Source organism: Myotis lucifugus, unplaced genomic scaffold (assembly GCF_000147115.1).
Source record: "Myotis lucifugus unplaced genomic scaffold, Myoluc2.0 scaffold_2, whole genome shotgun sequence".
NCBI lineage: Eukaryota > Metazoa > Chordata > Mammalia > Chiroptera > Vespertilionidae > Myotis > Myotis lucifugus.
In genome coordinates this window covers 665,669-686,457 of record NW_005871050.1, presented here as the reverse complement: position 1 = coordinate 686,457, position 20,789 = coordinate 665,669, and the positions used below count along the sequence as shown (strand labels likewise).

Below are 20,789 nucleotides of genomic sequence, written 5' to 3'. Positions count from 1 at the left end.
CTACTCACTTATTAATGGACACTTGGATTGGTTCCATATCTTTACTAATATAAATAACACTGTAATGAACATAGGGGTCCATATATTCTTCTGAATTAGTGTTTTGGGCTTCTTCAGATATGTACCCAAAAGTGGAATTGTTGGGTCACAAGGCAGTTCCATTTTTAATTTTTTTAATAACCTCCATACTGGTTTCTATAGTGGGTGCACCAACCTGCATTCCTACCAACAGTGCATAAGAGTTCCATTTTCTCCACATTTTCGCCAACACTTGTTTGTTGATTTATTGTTGATGGCCATTCTGAAGGTGTGAGGTGGTATCTCATTGTGTGCCACAACTTTTTTATACACTCATCAATGGGCAAGTGGGTTGCATCCATATCTTGTTAAAACAGGATCTTGAAGAGTTATTTGTACATGTGTGTTCATAATAGCATTATTCTCATAACCAAGAGGTAGAAGCAACCCCAAATGTCCATCAACAGATGAACTAATAAACTGTGCTATATGCATACAATCAGATATTATGTAGCCTTAAGAAGGAGAAAATCGTGTCATATGCTACCACATGGATGAAGCTTGAAGACATTATCCTTAAGTGAAATAAGCCAGTCAGAAGAGGATAAATATTGTATGATCCCACTTATAGGAAGTATCTCCCTAAAGTAGTCAATCATAAAAACAGAAAATAGAAAGGTGTTTACCAAAGGATGGAGGAAGGAGGAATTAGTGTTTAGTGGTTACAGAGTTTTAGTGTTATAGGATGAAAAGGTTTTAGAGATTTGTTTCTCTACAATGTGAATGTACTTAATACTATTGAACCGTACACTTAAAATGGTTACAATGGTAAATTTGATGTGTTCTTTATTGTAATAACAAAATTTACATTTAAAAAATAACACCTTGAAACTAGGATAAAATATTTGTAAAAAGCACATCTGATAAAGGCCTGCTATCCAAAATATACAAAAATTGTTAAAACTCACCAATAAGAAAATGAACAATCTGACTTAAAAATGGGCAAAACACCTAAAAATTCACCTCACCAAAGAAGATATTAAGATGACAAGTAAGTATATGAAAAGATGTTCAACAACATATGTCATTAGAGAATTGAAAATTAAAACAAAAGTAAGATTCCACTACACACCTTTTAGAATTGTCAAAATCCACAAGACTGACAACAAATGCTGATGTGGAAAAACAGGAATTCTCATTCAGTGCTGATGAGAATGCAAAATGGAATAGCCACTTTGAAGATAGTTTGGCAGTTTCTTATAAGATTAAACAAGCTCTTAATATACAATCCAGTAGTCACACTTGGTATTTACCCAAATGAACTAAAATCTTATGTACACACAAAAACCTGCACATAGATGTTTATAGCAGCTTTATTCATAATTGCCAAAACTTGGAAGCAAACAAGATGTCCTTCAGTAAATGAATAGATAAATAAACTACTACATATAGACAATGAAGTATTATTTAGCACTAAAGAAAAATGAACTCTCAAGCCATGAAAAGACATGAAGGAAACATAAATGCATATTACTAAGTGAAAGAAGCCAATATGAAAAGGCTACATACTGTATGATTCTAACTATATGAAATTATGGTAAAGGCAAAACTATGGAGACAGTAAAAAGATTAGTGGTGGTTCCAGGTTGAAGGAAGGGAGGGAGAGATGAATAGGCAGAGCACAGAGGATGTTCAGGACAGTTTAACAATTCAGTATGATAATATAATGGTGGATACATGTCATTTATACATTTGTTCAGGTACACAGAATGTACAACACCAAGAGTGAACCCTAATAATGTAAACTATAAGCTTTGAATAATAATGATATGTCAATGTAGGTTCATTGATCGTAACAAATGTACCAATCTGGTAGGGGATATTGGTAACAAGGGAGGTTGTACCTGTGGGGAAACAAGGTATATGTGAACTCTGTAGTTTCTGCTGTTTTGCTGTGAACCTAAGACTGCTCTAAAAAGTAAAGTTAATTATTAATTAAAATAAAATCTGTTGGCAACAAAATATCTTATACATTGCTGGTAGAATGTAAAATGGTAAAAACTGCTGTGGAAAACAATTTGTAATTCATGAAAAATTTAAACATAGAATTATTGTATCACCTAGCAATTCTACTCCTAGGTATATACCCAAAAGATTTGAAAACAGGTGTTCAAACAAAATCTTGTACATGAAATGTTTGTAACAGCAATACTCATAATAGCCAAAAGATGGGGGAAAAAACTAACTTCCATCAACTTATTAATGAATAAACAAACTGTGGTATAATCATAAAATAAAATGTTATTCAGCTATAAAAACTAATAAAGTATTAATACATACTACAACATGAATGAACCTCGGGAATATTACATTAAGTGAGAAGCCAGACACAAAAGGACACACAGTGTATGATTCCTTTCATATGAAATATCTAGAATAGGTAAATTCATAGAAATAGAAAGAAGATTAGTGGTTGCCAGGGACTGGGGGAGAGAGGAATGAAGCATGATTGTTTAATGGCTTATGGGGGTTTCCTTTTGGGGTGATGAAAATGTTCTGGAATTAGACAGTGTCAGTGGTTGCACAACACTGTGAATGCACTAAATGCCACTGAATCAATTGTCCATTTAAAAATGGTGTGCAGCCCTGGCCGGTGTGACTGAACTGGTTGGAGTGTTGTCCCACGCACTAAAGGGCCGTGATTCAGTTCCTGGTCAGAGTACATACCTAGGTTGCAGGAGGAAACCAGTGAATGTTTCTCTCTCTCTCTCTCTCTCTCTCTCTCTCTCTCTCTCTCTCTCTCTCTCTCAAACCAATGAAACCTTGTCCTTGGGTAAGAATTTTTAAAAAGTATATTTTTATCATAATAAAGAAGCATAAAGAAAAAAAGGTGTATTTTTTTACCATAATCAAGAATAAACAAAAATTAATACCTTGATCTTTTCACTCTCTTTTCTAACTCGCTTTGCATTTTCAATAATGTAAACATGTCTCTTGTTGACTTCATTGTCAGCTCTGTGTCTCAGCCAATCCTCATATCCCTAGAAGGATAAAAAAACAACAAAACTATACAATCAAGTTCATATAATGAATTAAATTTCTATAACCCCCTCCATGAGTTACCAGCATAAATTTATACTTACAGTATTATATATATATATATATATATATATATATATATATATATATATATGCCTAAGCAACTGTTTGACCGGAAGCTATGATGCGCACTGACCACCAGGGGGCAGACAGTCAATGCACAGGCATGGAAACATGGAACAGACTGATGAATCTCAGAGGGAAGGGGGGAGGGAGTAGGGTGGGAAGAAATTAACCAAAGATCTTATATGATTTGAGGAAGGTTGAACAGCTTTTTATATATTTACTAGAGGCCCAGTGCACGGATCTGTGCACCGGTGGAGTCCCTGGGCCTGGCCTGCGGGGATCAGGCCAAAACCGGCTCTCCGACCTCCCCTGTGAGGGGTCCTGGATTGCGAGAGGGCTCAGGCCAGGCCGAGGGACCCCACTGGTGCATGAATCCATGCACCGTACCTTTAGTTTCAAAATATATTGCTAAAGAGACATTACATTTTTATAGAAAAACTAAGATACGCTTTCAAAATATCCCTTAGGTAAATAGCTTTATTGTATTAAAAGGTTCTACCATTCAACATTTAAGTATTAATGAAAACACAAGCATTAGAGCCTTAATATTCTTCAACTGAAGGACTATGATCTGTTCTTTTAATTCTACTCTTATTCAAGTTAATGTTGATCTTTCTACTTTTGAATTTGAAAAAAAACATTTCTGGGTATTATTTTCTTACAGACTTAACCACTTAAATATATTCTTCTGTAGTAGACCATTGGAGTGATCATCTCTGAGGAAACTGAAATCCTCCCAGGGACAGAATAGAAAAGGCAAGCTAGGGTTATTTTGGCAGAGAATCTATGATAAGTTTTAGAGATCAATAGTTAAACTACACTGACTTGGTGGTAAAAGAAAATATAAATTGGTGTTCGTTTTTTAGAATTAGAAGTAATCAGGGAAAGGTCTAATGGCTCATTTTTCTTTGGGCTTTTTGTCTGGAATATATTTAAGGCAAAAGAAACAAGGCGAGAGGATGTTCATTTGTTCGAGTACAACCTCCTCTCCTGTTTTTTACAATACTTTCCTTTTTTTCTTTATAATTATATTTGTACCTTTTCAAATATAACTGTTTGAAAAATACCTTGACTGCTTCCCCCTTTTTTTTCTCAGTTGCTATATTCATTCCAATTCTGTCTCTCTTTATGACTATGCTAGGCTATCATTTCAGTGAGGAAAGAAAGGTCCTAATATGAACTAGTATTGGAATTAAAATGAATCAGTAAGAGCTTTTGAAACCATACAGGATATTTTGGGAAGCAACAATTATATGATGTTAAAGAAAATAATCTTAACAGCTTAAGGGAAAGAACATTTCAAAAGTCTTGATTTAGTAACCAAGAACTTGATAAAATATTCTTGTAGTTCCTGTTAGGCAAGATAGAAGACCAGATAACCCCAGGAGGAAACATAACCTTATTCCCAATACTGTTAAGCAGACTTTTAATTTGGAAGTTCTTTTGAGACACTGTTAAAAGCACTTGATAAGTACTATGTAAAAGTATGTTTGTAATTAGCCTGGTTTTGTGGCTAATTATGTGATACGAATTGCTAACCTATCCCTTTTCCTCCACTTTCTGTCCATTTTCAATTTCATCCGGAATGCTCAAAATACTTCAAAGACATTGTAACTGTGCAGAAACTTCATTTCTTTAGTATAACCTTTTCTCTTTTCTTTCCTTTTGATTCAAACTGGCCTTGCCCAGAACCCTGACTCACCTGCCTCCTTCTCCCTTGCATGTCCACTTCCTGAATCATTAAGCCCTCAGGACAATGAGGTTCAAATAATCTTAGGAACAAAGCCTCTGGTCTGTTGACCACAGAAACAGAGTTTTGATCAGGTCAAAGTAGAGATAATATCTAATCTTCAGTTATGTTTCAGCTCCAGGCCCAGTAAAGCAGCAAAACCAGATGCACTGATCAACCACTCCCTACTCTAGTGCTGACCAATCAATAGAGACCACGACCCTAACTCCCTTAGTCACCATAACTAATGATTTTCCCCCCTATACAACCATTCCCTGGAAGCCATTGGGGAGTTAGGTCTCTGAGTATTACCTCACCTATGACTTCAGGCCTGGGCCACCATCTAAAAATAAATTCTTATTTTCTTTGCTGCAAACCCCTGTTAATGTCTTACTGGGCTTTGATGCACACAGGCAAAGGGACCCGTTTAGTCCAGTGACAACATCATAGAAACACTACATCTACCCTGGAATGACCACCTCCAGATTTCTTTCATGTGACAGAAATGTATTTAAGATATGTTTTTGAGAAGTTTCTGTTATTGGAGGTGAATAACTTTTCTGATACATACTAGTGTAAGTTCTCAGTTCAAATATTTTTTGTTTCTTTCATAGCATTTCTTGACATTTTTAAATTATGTCTTTGTGGTTTTGTTGTTATTGTTTGTGTTCCCTACTATAATGTCAACTCTATGACTACAGAGACTGTGTCTGTTTAGTATACCACAACACTAACTTCCTTTGTCACCATGATTGATGATTTTGTCCCTATAAAACCCATCCTCTGGAAGCCATTGGGGAGTCAGGTCTTTGAGCATTAGCTCATCTATGATTCCCCCTGGCAGGCTACTTACTAAAAATAAACCCTTACTTTTTTTGACTGCAAGCTCCTGTTCCAGTTTTATTGGGCTTTGACACATACAGGCAAACGGACTCCTTTAGCCCCTTTAGTCCAGTATCAACATCAGCATTACAAACCATGGCAGCTGTCAGCTTTGACAAGACAATAAAAGTCTCCTCCACCTACCACCCCCTTCAGCACCATCAGGAAAGACAACAAAATTAAAGTATTTATGCTCTTGTGTTATCTACCATAGGCAAACAAGCAAAAAAGTCCACTAGATTGGAAATGTTTCAAATAGACATACCACAATGAAAAAAATTAATGCACATTAACATTTTGCCTCCCACTTCCTGACTTGGATAATATTCTCACACAAAAAAATTGAGAAAGAAAGGAGCATGAATATTAACGATGTATTTTACAATCATTTTAAGAGATTTTCAATAAGAACCAAATATAAATTAAACCCCTCAGATATAGTGTCCACTCTATATAAATATGAAAGAGAACCCTTGACAATGAAATTCAAACTAGACAGAAATAAAATGCAGACATAAATGTAAATAATAAATTTACCTGCTTGATGGCTGTAACAGTTATAACAAAGAAAAGTGGAAGTCCACTGGTAACTGGGCTAGTTGGTGTATCTACTGTGACCTAGGTAAATAAATTAAATTGAAAGTAAAATAAAAATAGTCAATAACTTATATGCAGTCTGTACATGCTGAAAAAATTTCAGAAAGAATGCAGACAAAACTTATTCTGGTAGCAGGGTGAATGTTAACTTTCATTAAAACAAAAGCAATCCACACAGCAGTTAGTTTAAAAAAATACTTCTAAATCAGGTTTAGTTTTCATCACAGGTTGAATTAACCCTTTTATTGAAATACATCCATTCATTTACCATCTATTTGTTGAGCACCATTCTGTCAGTCCCTGAACTATTATCAGCCAGGCTCTAGAGATGCTGCTTTAAACAGATGGAGAAAAGTCCCTGACCACATACAGCTGGCAGCTTACAGGGAAAACCAGGTATTAAAAAAATACCTTGAGACCTGAAGAGTAAACAGAAGTTAACTAGATGAAAGAAGGGTGCTTTCCAGGAGCAGTAAACAGTGTACTCAAAGCCTCTATGGTAGGAGGGAGTGTTATACAGGTAATGAAATAAAGGGAGCCAGTAACAAAAGCATGTGGTGTGAGACGGGGCTGGAGAGGGAGACGGGCCAGACCAAGCAGGGCCCTCTATGCTAGAATTCATTCTTTATCCCACAAACAGTGGGAAATAATTGAAGCTTTTAACCAGGGAGAGTTCACATAAAGAGAACTACATTTTGAAAAGATTTTCACTGCATTGTGGAAAATAAAATGTAAGGGAACAAGAATGGAGGCAGGGATTCCATTTAGGAAGCTACTGTTCTAATCCAGATAAAAGATCATGGCTTGGATGAGGGGAGTAGCAGCAGCAATGGAAAGATGTTCCAGAGATATTTAGGAGGCAAAAATGGCATGACTAATAAGGAATTTCTTGTAAGGGGTAATTAAAGATGTCTTCCAAGTATTTGGTTAACATGGCTGGTTGATGTTGTCATTCACTGAAATAGGAAACATTGAAAGAGAATGAGAACTAGATTTGAGTGACAGAGGACCATGAGTTCCATCTGCCCTCACAATTCATTGACTCTCATCTCTAACCCCCACACAGACCTGCCCCTGCCACACACACTGTGTTGCAGACGCAGGCTTTTACATGGCTCTGTGTCTTCACACAGACTGATACCAGTCTCTAATCCTTCAAGGCTCAGTTCAGATATCACCTACTCTTTGAAGCCTTTTCAAGCTCCTCTTGGGTAGAAAAAAAATCTTAACTTCTACCATATCCCCATAACATTTTGCTAATGCTACTTTTATGACTTTTACTATATTAAATTAAGTGAATACATGACTAGTTTTGGCTATACATAAATTCCTTCAGGATAGAAAAGCCGTATCTTCATTGCACCTGCTAAAATCTTTGTTGTCTGGCACATAAGAGGTGCTTGCTATATGTTCACTAAATTGAACTGAGATGCGCTGTAAGCCAAGTGGAATGATTCGTGTTCATAATCCTCTATGTAGTTTATTTTATGCTGGTCTGTAAGACATCTTACCATGGATGTAGGGGAGCCCCTTTTAAAGTGCCCCATCATTCAAAATTGAAATTGGCTCTTTCCCATATCACAAACCAGATTGGTTTTAAGTAGCAGGGCCAAATTAAATTACAGTACCATTTACTCAAAAACTTAAAGTGGATAAACAGAAGCACTTAATACCAATAAGGCATTTCAACAATTTCATTGAAATGTTTCTGCTTTGTTTTAGGAAAATGAAGTGAGGGGGGAAAGTACCTTTAATGTAGTAAAATTTTCAGTGGTTGATTTTGGCAAGGGAAAGATTTTAATAACTTACAGACTTAAAATGGAAGATGCAATTTAAAATGTATAAATACTAGGCTTTCACCCTTAAAGTAAATGAATGAAGTGCATAACTAATAATCAGGAAGATAAGTGATACACTTTCCATTAAGCTGAAATTAGTGTTTAATAAAGTAAACTATTAACCTAAACTATTTTCAATTTTGATATATACCAATGCATTTAATGGTATATAATACATGTGCTTCAAGTGTGAACAAAAATATGAAATCCATAAAAGTTTTTTTAAAAATAACAGCTGCAACAAGTTTTCCAGTGAAAGTGCTACTTTAGAAATATATAAAATAATATAAACCTTAATATGTAATATCGGTACTTTCAAAAGTATTATTATAATAAGCCCTGAAACATCTTTTTAATCACAGGTCATTTTAAGATTAGAAGTAGAGTGAAAATTTGTTTGAAGTAATTGTTTCTAAAAGTGGAGTGGCAGTTTATGGAGCTCTTACCTGTACAAGGAAAATTATGAGAAAATAAAAATTTGCAATTCTTCTAAACTGTTCAAACAGATTCTTTGGGAGAAAATTCCAAAGTGTATACTGTAAAGAAGAAAGAAAAAACATATTATCAAAAAGCAAACTAAAAATCTTAGCAATGACTCATATGGGTCCAAGTTATCACTACACTTTGAAAACATGTTAAAACTCAATGCACGGCCAGTGTGGCTCACTGGTTGAGCATCGGCCCATGATCTAAGAGGTCACCAATTTGACTACTGGTCAGGGCACATGCCCAGGCTGTGGGCTTGATCCCCAGTAGGGGGCGTGCAGGAGGCAGTCAATTAACATTTCTATCTATCCCTCTCCCTTCCTCTCTCTAAAATCAATAAAAACATATTTTAAAAAAACACACCCAAACCTCATACATACGAATAAGCATATACTTAGAGATATAGTAAATAAACACTTTTGAGTAATAAAGTTTCACATTGACCATTACAATTGGGCCATCTAGTCCCAGACCTCTGCCGTCCCTGTCTTAATTTAAATTAGGTTCCTTGTTATGTGCTCTCATATCATCCAACACTTCCTTGATAACACTTGTTGCAGTGGATAATATATGCATGCACTTTTATTAAAATTTCTCCTTTAATAGGCAATGACACAAAGTAGACACTCAATAAATTAGTTGGATGAATGAATGAACAAATTAATTACTCTGGCTCAGCTAACCTCTGGAGTCTTGATCACAATCACAGATATAACTCTGTCCCAACCAGTACCTCCCAGATCCATGACACCTGAGGAGTACACATAACCCTGGGTCACAGAGAACTTTCACTATAATCAACAACATACCACCCTGGGCTTTTGTAATTGGTAATATATAAAGGTTTTAATGCTAAACTGTACATGGGCAGGAGGAGAGACTTCTTGGGCCAACTGTCAAATCACATAGACTTTCTCACTGATACCTTAAGCACAAGAACTGAGTCAGTTAAAAATCACCAGAGGAAGTTGAATTTTCTAGATACTTGAATAAAAAAGACTAGAAACCAGTAAGAAAAAAAAAGTCTCTTAAGCTAAATATCTAAATGTATACTAATGTGAGAAAATATCCATTAAATTAAGTGAGGTGGATGAAAAGCCAAAGTAACAGAACATGGGAATTTATACTACTAACCCCTCTTTAAAAGGCATATGGGTTCGATTTCCCAAAGGAATATCAAGAAAATGAAGATGAATGGAGGGAAACATATTCAGTGATGCAGCTCCATTATAACCAACAAACAACCTACAAAGTTCTTCCCCCAAGTTTCAGAAGTGCCTCAAGGAAGTCCATTCAAAATTAAGTGCATAATTGTGTGTGCATGGACATCAGTTGGGAGAAGAGAGTCCACATTTTCATCAGATACCCAAGGCAGCTTGTGACCAAAAATAAAAGGGATCAAAACCACTGATCAACTTTTTTGTGTGTAATTAAAGTTTATTTGAGCACAAAATACTTTCTCTGTCTATAAAGTTTGTTTCCTGACCTGGGGGGAAGATCTCTCTGGACAACTAAAGCCAGCATAGCTCTGTGGATATATACATGAGTGGCTAAAGCCACTTCACCAAAGTGTCTCTCTCTCATTATGTTTTCTTCAGGGAGATGAAGAAGGCATCTGGATGAAGATCTGGGAAGATTTTGAGTGGGCCAGGCAATTAGGATATACCTTGAGGAAGCCCACCATCTCCATGGATATTTCTATTGCAGGTATCCACTGAGGCTAAGAATCACATGATTTCACTCATATGTAGAATATAAAACTGAAAATCATGGACACAAACAACAGTGTGGGGGTTTCCACAGGGAAGGGGGTGGGGGTGAAAGGGGCCTAATATATGGTGACAGAAGATGATTTGACTTTGGGTGGTGGGAACACAGTGCAATATACAGATCTTTTAACGCAGAAATCTACACCTGAAACCTAGGTGACCCTATTAACCCATGTCACCCCAATAAATTTAATTTAAAAAACAAAACAAACAAACAAAACACTGATCCAGTCATTTTGAAGCTGATGTAGTCCGAATCAGCACTTAACTGTTTCAAGAATAGGCTAACAGCTGAATTTTTGTCTTGCTGACATTTTTTTCCCTAACTAAAGGTTTTTTAATTGAACAAACATTAGGAACTGTGAGAGTCCTCTGATGGGTCTTGACACATAAAAGGAAACATTTTTGTTCCTAGGGTGACACGGTTCTTTTACCCTTTTTCTACCTTCCTAAAGAACAGGTTCCTTGAGAAACTCAGGTTATTCCCTTTATAGGAAACTACTACTATATGCCCTCTTCTTTCCTATTTCAGTTCATGAGCTATTATGGGCTATAACTACACAGATGAACTTAGAGGATATTATGCTAACTATGTATGGTGCTAGGTGGATACTGGAAATATCAGGGGGAACACTTTGTAAAGTATATAATTGTCTAACCACTGTGCTGTATACCTGAAACTAATACAAAATAATATTGAATGTAAACTAGAATTTAAAAAAATGTAAAAAGTACAGCAGAGGGAAAGTCAATTATATATATATATTCCTAATATGCAAACAGACCGAACGGCGGAACAACCAAACAACCGAACAGCACTACAATGTGCACTGACCACCAGGGGGCACACGCAGAACATGGTGAGTGTCGGCAGCAGGTGGCAGAGCGCAGAACATGGTGGGCGTTGGCCATGGTGGGATAGTAAAGCAGGTGAGCGGGGGTGCCAGACCAAGGCGGGGGGCCCGTTGCTGCTTCCGGTGTTACTGAAAATTCTTTGCTCCCGTGCACCGTGGTCCTGCGCAGCGCTCGCACCTGCTGCTGGCACCGGAGCCGCCACTGACACCCGCTGCCGGCATCCAGTGCCAGCCCCGATCACTCAGCACCATAAGTAGGTACAAGTGGCGGCTGCCGGCCCCGATCACCCCTGAGGGCTTCTCCACCTCCCCCTGCTCCTGAGGGTCGATTGGGACCAGTAGCCTCCTCTCGCACCCACTGCTGGTGCCGGCCCCACTTGCACCCACTGCCGGCGCCAGAGCTAGTGCTCGCACCCGCTGCCAAACCCAATCACTCGGTACCGTCAGTGGGTACAAGCAAGGCTGGCACCATCAGCGCGTGGGAGTGGCGGTGGTGGGAGCAGGGCTATCAGCAGAGAGGGGATCAGGGGCCACGGCGGGAGGGGCCGGGTGGGGGCGGGGAGGATGGGCCAAGACCCACCCCTATGTCCACTGCAGCCTCGTGGCCCACAGTTCCTTTCAAGGTGCATGAGTTCGTGCACTGGGCCCCTAGTATTTTAATAACTATGTATGGTGACAGGTGGGTACTAAACTTATTGGGGTGATCACTTAGTAATCTATATGAATGTCTAATCACTATGATGTACACCTGAAACTAATATAATATTGTATGCCAACTCTACTTGAAAAAAATAAAAATATTAAAAAAATAAACTCAAAATTCCAAACAAACAAAAAAGGTCAGAGAGCATATCATAGCCCCTTTACCACAGGTATCTAACAGGAAATCTTGATTAAAACTTGTGTGTTGGTCATTTACTCTTTTGCTCTAACTCAAAAGCAAAATTAAACTTCTCATCTCTTTATTATAATACAAATGTCATACAGCATACCTTATTTTAAGGAAGATAAAAAAAAGCCTACTTTTTAGAAAAATCTGACTTAAATTTAAATTTAATTAAAGCCATATATAATAAGTTATTCAAATTGACTTGTTTACCTAAATAGTAGTCTCAGACTGAGTTACTAAAACCAATTACAATGTTAATTCACAGGAAGATAATGTTTGTAGCATTTCTTTCATTAACAATGAGAATAAAGTTTTTTGGGGGGCCATAAGTAAGTTCTTACTCAAAGAAGTGGATCTTAACATGCAATTATAAAATTGAATAGCAACACCAACATAGAATATGTTTAAAAATGGGTTCTACAGAAAACTGCCAGCTTTGCAAGTATATACAATGTACTTCACAAATACTCTGTAGTGAATATAATTGGTACATAAATGTGGCCTCTAAAGATGCAATTATGGGGGGAGGTGTTAAGATGGTGGCAAAGTAGATGGATCTTTCTAGCACCTAATTCCAGAACCAAACTGGAATTAAAACTAAACTGGGGGGTTTCACCCTGAATTACCACCTGAAGACTGGCAGAAAGGGCAGGGTCATGAAAGGGGCTGGCCGAGCTCCTAGGAGTATTGGCCCAAGGGTGAGGAGGGTTTCCCTAGAAAGAAGAGAGGTCAGGACCCCAGGCAGGGCATCCCAGAGCCAGTAGTAGCCGCTCACCTCTGTAGGGAACAGAGACTCCCAGAGACAAAGCAACTTTTTTTTAAGGGCTGCCACACAGGATTTTCTTTCCCAGTCACTCACCCTAGGTTTCACAGAGGGAAAGCAATACAGACTGGAGTAGCCTGAGGAGAGACAGGGGTGGAAGGAGTTGGGGAGAGTCGCTGGGGAGTTGCTGTCGAGATACCTGTGCTGGGTCATCCCCCCACCATATAGGAGCAACCATTTTTCCAGAGAGGCAGAAGTCTGTGGAAAGGCAAGTACCCTGGTCACCTTGGGATACAGTTTGCCCCACCCTAAGCAATCCCACTCACTCCACCCTCTAAAATCCAGCACACCCCATCCTGCATCTCAACAGGAGGCAGCAGTCTCAGGGAGCGCTTTGGAGTGGGGTCATCACATGGTTGGCACTTCCCTGTCACCGAAGAGCTGGTAGAAACTCCTGGCTTCTGGCAGACCCACCAGACTGCCTAAGAGGGGTTCCACCCTGCCGAGGTCAGGGAAATATTTCAGAAGAGACTCAGTGGACTGGCTCTGGGACAGGCAACACACCCACCATCTTCCCTTAATTCTGAATTTTTGCTGACCGGCCGCAGGGCCCCATGGTGCTAAAAAATCCAGTCTACAAGCTCAGCTGGGCCCCTCCCATGGGCAGCAAAGCCCAGTAGAGGCAGCCACAAGATGTGGATTGCTTGAAGTTTTGAAGATGTTCCCGAGAGCCAAACGTGGCCAGCTTCTGACATTGGTTAACACAAAAGTATCTCCTGGGAGGCCTGAAATCAGTATGCAAAACAGCCTCACAACATAAAAGCAGAACCCAACGGGAAAACCTAGTAGTCACTAAAATCTGCTGAGGCGAACTTCACTCCCCCAGTTATTCTCTTTTTCATTTTTATTGCTTTGGTATTATTATTATTATTACTATTATTCTCTGTTCTCTTTTATTTCTTTCATATCTCTTGTCTCCTTTTCTTACTGTTATTTTGTGCTATATCTTTCCTTTTTTCATTTTTTCACACTCTTTTTCTTTTTTAGCGTTTCCTTTGCCTATTCTTTATTGTTATTTTTTTCCCATTCTTTCCTTTCAGAATCTTTTCTCTTCTAGCATTCTTTTTATTTTATTATTGCTGTTCTTTCACTTTCTTTTATTATTCTTGTCTTTTCTCTTTCCTAATTCTCTTTTCTTTTATGGTTGTTTTTGCTGTTATTCTTGGATCCTTTTCTATGTTTTTCTTTCATTTCCTCTTTCGCTTGTTTTGTTCCATCAGCACCTGTACAACTCACATGACGTGGTTGGGGCTGAGCCTCACAGTTAGCCAGCTTGAGAGGGGAACACACCTATGAATGATACAACAATAATCAAGACCCAATTCTAACAGGAAAGCCCAAACAACACACAAAAGGGTCACTCCTAGGGCAGACAGCTCAGGAGTTTAAGGAGACTGCACCACTGGGTCCTATAGGAGTATTATAACAAAAGGCAAATATTAAAGACAAAGAGAGAATCTTAAGGGCAGAAAGAGAGAGATGGTCAGTTACCTACAAGGGAGCTCCCATAAGGCTGTCAGCTGATTTATCAACAGAAACACTAAAGGCCAGAAAGAAATGGCATGAAATATTCTTTTTTTTTCCTGTTCATCAGATTATTTATTCACTTGATTCTTAGATCTTCTTAAAGGATACCTTTCAGCATTTCATATAATACTGGTTTGGAGGTGATGAACTCCTTTAGCTTTTCCTTATCTGTGAAGCTCTTTATCTGACCTTCAATTCTGAATGATAGCTTTGCTGGATAAAGTACTCTTGGTTGTAGGTTCTTGCTATTCATCACTTTGAGTATTTCTTGCCATTCCCTTCTGGCCTGCAAAGTTTCTGTTGAGAAATCAGCTGACAGTCGTATGGGTATTCCCTTGTAGGTAACTGAGTTTCTTTCTCTTGCTGCTTTTAAGATTCTCTCTTTGTCTTTTGCTCTTGGCATTTTAATTATGATGTGTCTTGGTGTGGTCCTCTTTGGATTCCTTTTGTTTGGGGTTCTCTGCGCTTCCTGGACCTGTAAGTCTATTTCTTTCACCAAGTAAGGGAAGTTTTCTGCCATTATTTCTTCAAATAGGTTTTCAATATCTTGCTCTCTCTCATCTTCTGGCACCCCTATAATTCTGATGTTGGTACGCTTGTAGTTGTCCCAGAGGCTCCTTAGACTATCTTCATATTTTTGGATTCTTTTTTCTTTTTTCTTTTCCAGTTGGGTGTTTTTTGCTCCCCAATTACCTGAGGTAGACACTCTTGGTGCACCCCCTTGTGGTCTCTGTGAGCAGTCTTGTTGTAGTCAAGCCTTGATTGTTGTAGGTAATTACTACTTGACCTCCAGGCCAACTGGCTGTCGAAATATTCTAAGTAATGAAAAGCAAGGATCTGAAACCAAGAGTACTCTATACAGCAAGACTATTATTCAAAATTTAAGATTAAATAAAGAGCTTCTAAGACAAAAACAAAGCAAAACAATACAAAAAAAACACACAGTAAACTAAAGGAATTTATTACCACCAAGCCAGCATTGCAAGAAATGCTAAAGGGACTGTTGTAAGAAGTAGAAGTAGTAGAGAGAGAGATAGGAACATAGGCAAAAAAGAATAAAAGTAACAATGAATAAGTACCTATTATAAGGCTGGGGAGTGTTGCGGGGGGAGGTAAAAGATCAACTGAAGGACTTGTATGCATGCATATAAGCATAACCAATGGACACAAGACACTGGGGGGGGGGGTTAAGGGAGGCCGGGGGAAGGTCAATGGGGGGGAAAAAAGGAGACTTATGTACTACTATCTCTAATACTTTAAACATTAAAAAAATAAAAAACAAATATAATAGTAAAAATAATAATAACCTTAAATATAAATGGATTAAATGCTGCAATCAAAAGACATAGGGTAGGTGACTAGATAAGAAAACATGACCCATATATATGCTGTTTACAAGAGACCCACCTCAGAATGAAAGACTCACACAGAATGAAAGAAAAGGGGTGAAAAAATTTTCCATGCAAATGAAAACAAAAACAAAGTGGGGATAGCAATGCTTATATCTGACAAAACATACTTCAAAACAAAGGCCATAACAAGAGACAGAGATGATCACTACATAATACTAAAGGGATGGACCCACTAAGAGGATATATAACTCTGGTAAAAAACATATGCACTGAATATATGAGCACCTAAATATATTCAGAAGCTCCTGGAGGACTTTAAGGAGATACAGACAGCAACAGACACCCCACTGACATCACTGGATAGATTTTCCAGACCAAAAAAAAAAATCAACAAGGAAATAATGACCTTAAATGACACACTAGGATCAGATGGTTTTAATTGAATCTAAAGGTAGGCCACATGCTAGGACACAAAATAAGCCTTTACAAGTTCAAGAAGACTGAAATCATATCAGGTATCTTCTTGGATCACAATGGCAAGAAAGTAGAAATGAACTAAAATAAAAAATAAAAAAAAACCTCAAAAACATTCAAACACATGGAGTCTAAATAGCATGCATGGGTTACCAATGAGATCAAGGAAGAAATAAAAAATAAATAAAAACTTCCTGGAAACAAATTAAAATGAACACAAAGTGACCTCAAACCTATGGGACACAGCAAAAGTAGTCCTGTGAGAGAAAACCATAGGTTTACAGGCCTACCTCAAGAAATAAGAAAAAGCTCAAATAAATGGTCTAACACTACAATCAAAACAATTAGAAAGAGAACAACAAGAAAAACCCAGAGGAATACAAGGGAATAATAAAAATCAGAGTGGAAATAAATGACATGGAGACTTAAAAAAAAGAAACTACAAAAGATCAATGAAAACAAGAGCTAATTCTTTAAGAAGATTTAAAAAAAGATAAAACTTTAGCCAGACTCATCAAAAAACAAAGAGAGAGGACCCAAATAAATAAAATCAGAAATGAAGGAGGTCAAAGAACAACTGACACCACAGAAATAAAAAGGATTGTAAGAAAATAATATGAGACAGAGGAGAAACCACGATGGCGGCATAGGTAAACACCGGAGATTGCTGCCACAAACAACCACTTCAAAAATACAACTAAAAGCAGAACGGACATCACCCAGAACCACAGGAAGGCTGGCTGAGGAGAGATTCTTCAACTAGAAGGAGAGAGAACAGCATACCGAGGCTCAGAGGAGGCGCAGTGTGGAAAATACAAAGGTGCGGAGGTGCGCGTGCAGAGTGGGCTGGTGGCTGAGGGCGCGGTTGTCCTTTTCAATCAGGAGGGAGTCTCAGACTCTTAGCTCCAGATCCAGGCGAGTCTCTAGGAACTCAGACTCAAACGGGAGAAGCGGGATTGTCTGGCATCAGTCGGAACGTGAGGACAGCTTTCTCTCCGAGGTTTGCAGCGGTTGCTGGGGTTCTGAGAAGCAGAGCCTCTGGGAACGGGACTGAGAGCAGCCATAACTGCTCCCTCCGCCTGCCCTGTTGATCCCCTGCAACCCGCCCCACCCAAGCCCTGCGCAGAGCCATTTGCCGGATAGCCTCAGGCAAAGGCTAGATTAGCACCTCTCCAGAGGACAGAAGTTTCCCCGGGCAGACACAGCTGATTCTCACAGCCAGTCGGCCTGGTGGTCAAATCCCTCTAGTATTAACACTTGGAGTGCGGGAAACGAGTTAAGTCGGCTCGCGTGAATTGCGCGTACTCCGCGGGAGCCGTCTTTAACTCGGTTCATATAGATTTGCGGTGGAGTGCGGGAAACGTGTAAACTCGGGCCGATTGTAACTGCGTATTACCAAATATTTGTTTGTAATCCACCCTTTTGGTGGATGGAACAAAACCAAAAGACAGAGCCATCTTATATTTTGGCGGGAAATTCACCCGCACTCCAAGTGTTAACTACAACAATCAAGGCTTAACTAGAACAAGACTGCGCACAAAGACCACAAGGGGGTGCACCAAGAAAGCATAAAAAATGCGGAGACAAAAAAACATGACAGAAATGGAGGATATAGAGCTAAAAAACGCAATTTTGAGGGCTTTCAATAATTTGCTAGAAACTGCCGATAAACTTGATGAGAGCCTCAAGAAAACTAATGAGACCCTCGATGTTGTGATAAAGAACCAACTAGAAATTAAGCATTCACTGACTGAAATAAAGAATATTATACAGACACCCAACAGCAGACCAGAGGAGCGCAAGAATCAAGTCAAAGATTTGAAATGCGAAGAAGCAAAAAACACCCAACCGGAAAAGCAAAAAGAAAAAAGAATCCGAAAATACGAAGATAGTGTAAGGAGCCTCTGGGACAACTTCAAGCGCACCAATATCAGAATTATAGGGGTGCCAGAAGATGAGAGAGAGCAAGATATTGAAAACCTATTTGAAGAAATAATGGCAGAAAACTTCCCCCACCTGGTGAAAGAAATGGACTTACAGGTCCAAGAAGCGCAGAGAACCCCAAACAAAAGCAATCCAAAGAGGACCACACCAAGACACATCATAATTAAAATGCCAAGAGCAAAAGACAAAGAGAGAATCTTAAAAGCAGCAATAGAAAGAGACTCAATTACCTACAAGGGAATACCCATACGACTGTCAGCTGATTTCTCAACAGAAACTTTGCAGGCCAGAAGGGAATGGCAAGAAATATTCAAAGTGCTGAATACCAAGAACCTACAACCAAGATTACTTTATCCAGCAAAGCTATCATTCAGAATTGAAGGTCAGATAAAGAGCTTCACAGATAAGGAAAAGCTAAAGGAGTTCATCACCACTAAACCAGTATTATACGAAATGCTGAAAGGTATCCTTTAAGAAGAGGAAGAAGAAAAAGGTAAAGATACAAATTGTGAACAACAAACATGCATCTATCAACAAGTGAATCTAAGAATCAAGTGAATAAATAATCTGATGTACAGAATGAACTGGTGATTATAAGGAATCAGGGACATAGAAAGGGAATGGACTGACTATTCTTGGGGGGGGAAGGGGAATGAGAGATGCGGGAAGAGACTGGACAAAAATCGTGCACCTATGGATGAGGACAGTGGGTGGGGAGTGAGGGCGGAGGGTGGGGCGGGAACTGGGAGGAGGGGAGTTATGGGGGGGGGAAAAAGAGGAACAAATGTAATCTGAACAATAAAGATTTAATAAAAAAATAAAATAAAATAAATTCTATGGCCAATGCTTATTTTTAAACTGAAGGTAAACACTAGTGTAATTTTAGGCTTGAAACTTTAATCCTAGACATCCTTTTTACATAAGAATACTAAGCTTAACCTTAGGCCTACCTTCAAAGAGTTAGGTGAAGTTCACTGATTCTTATCCCACTGAAGGGCCTTTAAGATGAGGCTCAGGATTTTTTTTTTAAATATATTTTATTGATTTTTTACAGAGAGGAAGGGAGAGAGATAGAGAGTTAGAAACATCGATGAGAGAGAAACACCGACCAGCTGCCTCCTGCACATCTCCCACTGGAGATGTGCCAGCAACCAAGGTACATGCCCTTGACCGGAATCGAACCTGGGACCTTTCAGTCCGCAGGCCGACGCTCTATCCACTGAACCAAACTGGTTTCGGCATGGATTTTTAAAGGAAAAAATGTGGAACAGAGAAATATGATGAAATCTAATGATCTTAGCAGAAGTAACCAATTCTTCTTTTGCTAGAGGTAGTGATTTCCAAGTTTCATACCAACCACAAATTTCTGTTGTTCCCAAAGGTCCCTGCAGAGTACATTAAAGGAGGCAGGCTGCAGAGGACAAATTTCTCTAAAATGTCTGTGTTCCCAAAAGAAGAGAAGAACACTAATTTTATAAATAACATTTTAAGTAGGTCAAAGTTTTTAAATTTAGTGCTCCTTACATTAACAACACTTCAGTGTTACACTAACATTACTGATGGCAGTTGTAAACAAACAAAAAGCACCCAATTAAGAGAAAATTATTTTTATTACTAAAGGGTTGAGAAAGAAAATCAACACTTTCTACGAAGTTTTAAAGCAGCTAACACATTCTATAAATTGTACATTTCTTCAATTAAAAGATTCTGGTGTAAATACAAACAGCCAAAACACAATATGAGATGCCCTAGCTCTGTGGTCGGCAAACTGCGGCTCGCGAGCCACATGCGGCTCTTTGGCCCCTTGAGTGTGGCTCTTCCTAAGCCTTAGAAGTACCCTAATTAAGTTAATAATAATGTACCTGCCTATATAGTTTAAGTTTAAAAAATTTGGCTCTCAAATGAAATTTCAATCGTTGTACTGTTGATATTTGGCTCTGTTGACTAATGAGTTTGCCGACCACTGCCCTAGCTGGTTTGACTCAGTGGATTGAGCGTTGGCCTACAGACTGAAGGGTCCCAGGTTCGATTCCGGCCAAGGGCACATGCCCGGGTTGCGGGCTCGATCCCCAGTAGGGGGCGTGCAGGAGGCAGCCAACTAATGTTTCTCCCTTATCATTGATGCTTCTCTCTCTCTCCCTCTCCCTTCCTTCTCTGAAATCAATAAAGACATATATTTAAAAAAACACAATATGAGAAAGAAAAAGTCAAATTATGAAGCTGTTGTTATCTCCAGAATGGATACAAAGGCCTCCTTTTCAGAGAAATAATTCCATACATTCAAAACACATGAGATTGAGGAAATCAATAGTACTGTTCAGGACCATAATAACAATAACCACAGAAATATAAGTAACAATAGCAGCTACCATTTATTGAGTTGTTACTACAAGCCAAGCACAGTGCTTGAATGCTTTGTATGGATTATTTTATTTCATCCTC

General features: G+C 38.6%; 1 protein-coding gene across 8 annotated transcripts in view; it reads right to left on the bottom strand.

The window, feature by feature from the left end:
• ATP11C (ATPase phospholipid transporting 11C) overlaps positions 1-20,789 on the bottom strand; it is a 202,689-nt gene that overhangs the window by 91,839 nt on the left and 90,061 nt on the right. For all 8 annotated transcript variants that reach the window (XM_023757568.1, XM_023757593.1, XM_023757571.1 and 5 more), the window contains 3 exons: positions 8,676-8,765; positions 6,332-6,412; positions 2,952-3,059 (listed from right to left, as the gene is read on the bottom strand). In XM_023757568.1, coding sequence (XP_023613336.1) covers positions 2,952-3,059; positions 6,332-6,412; positions 8,676-8,765 — 279 coding nt within the window. The remainder of the gene's footprint in view (positions 1-2,951; positions 3,060-6,331; positions 6,413-8,675; positions 8,766-20,789) is intronic.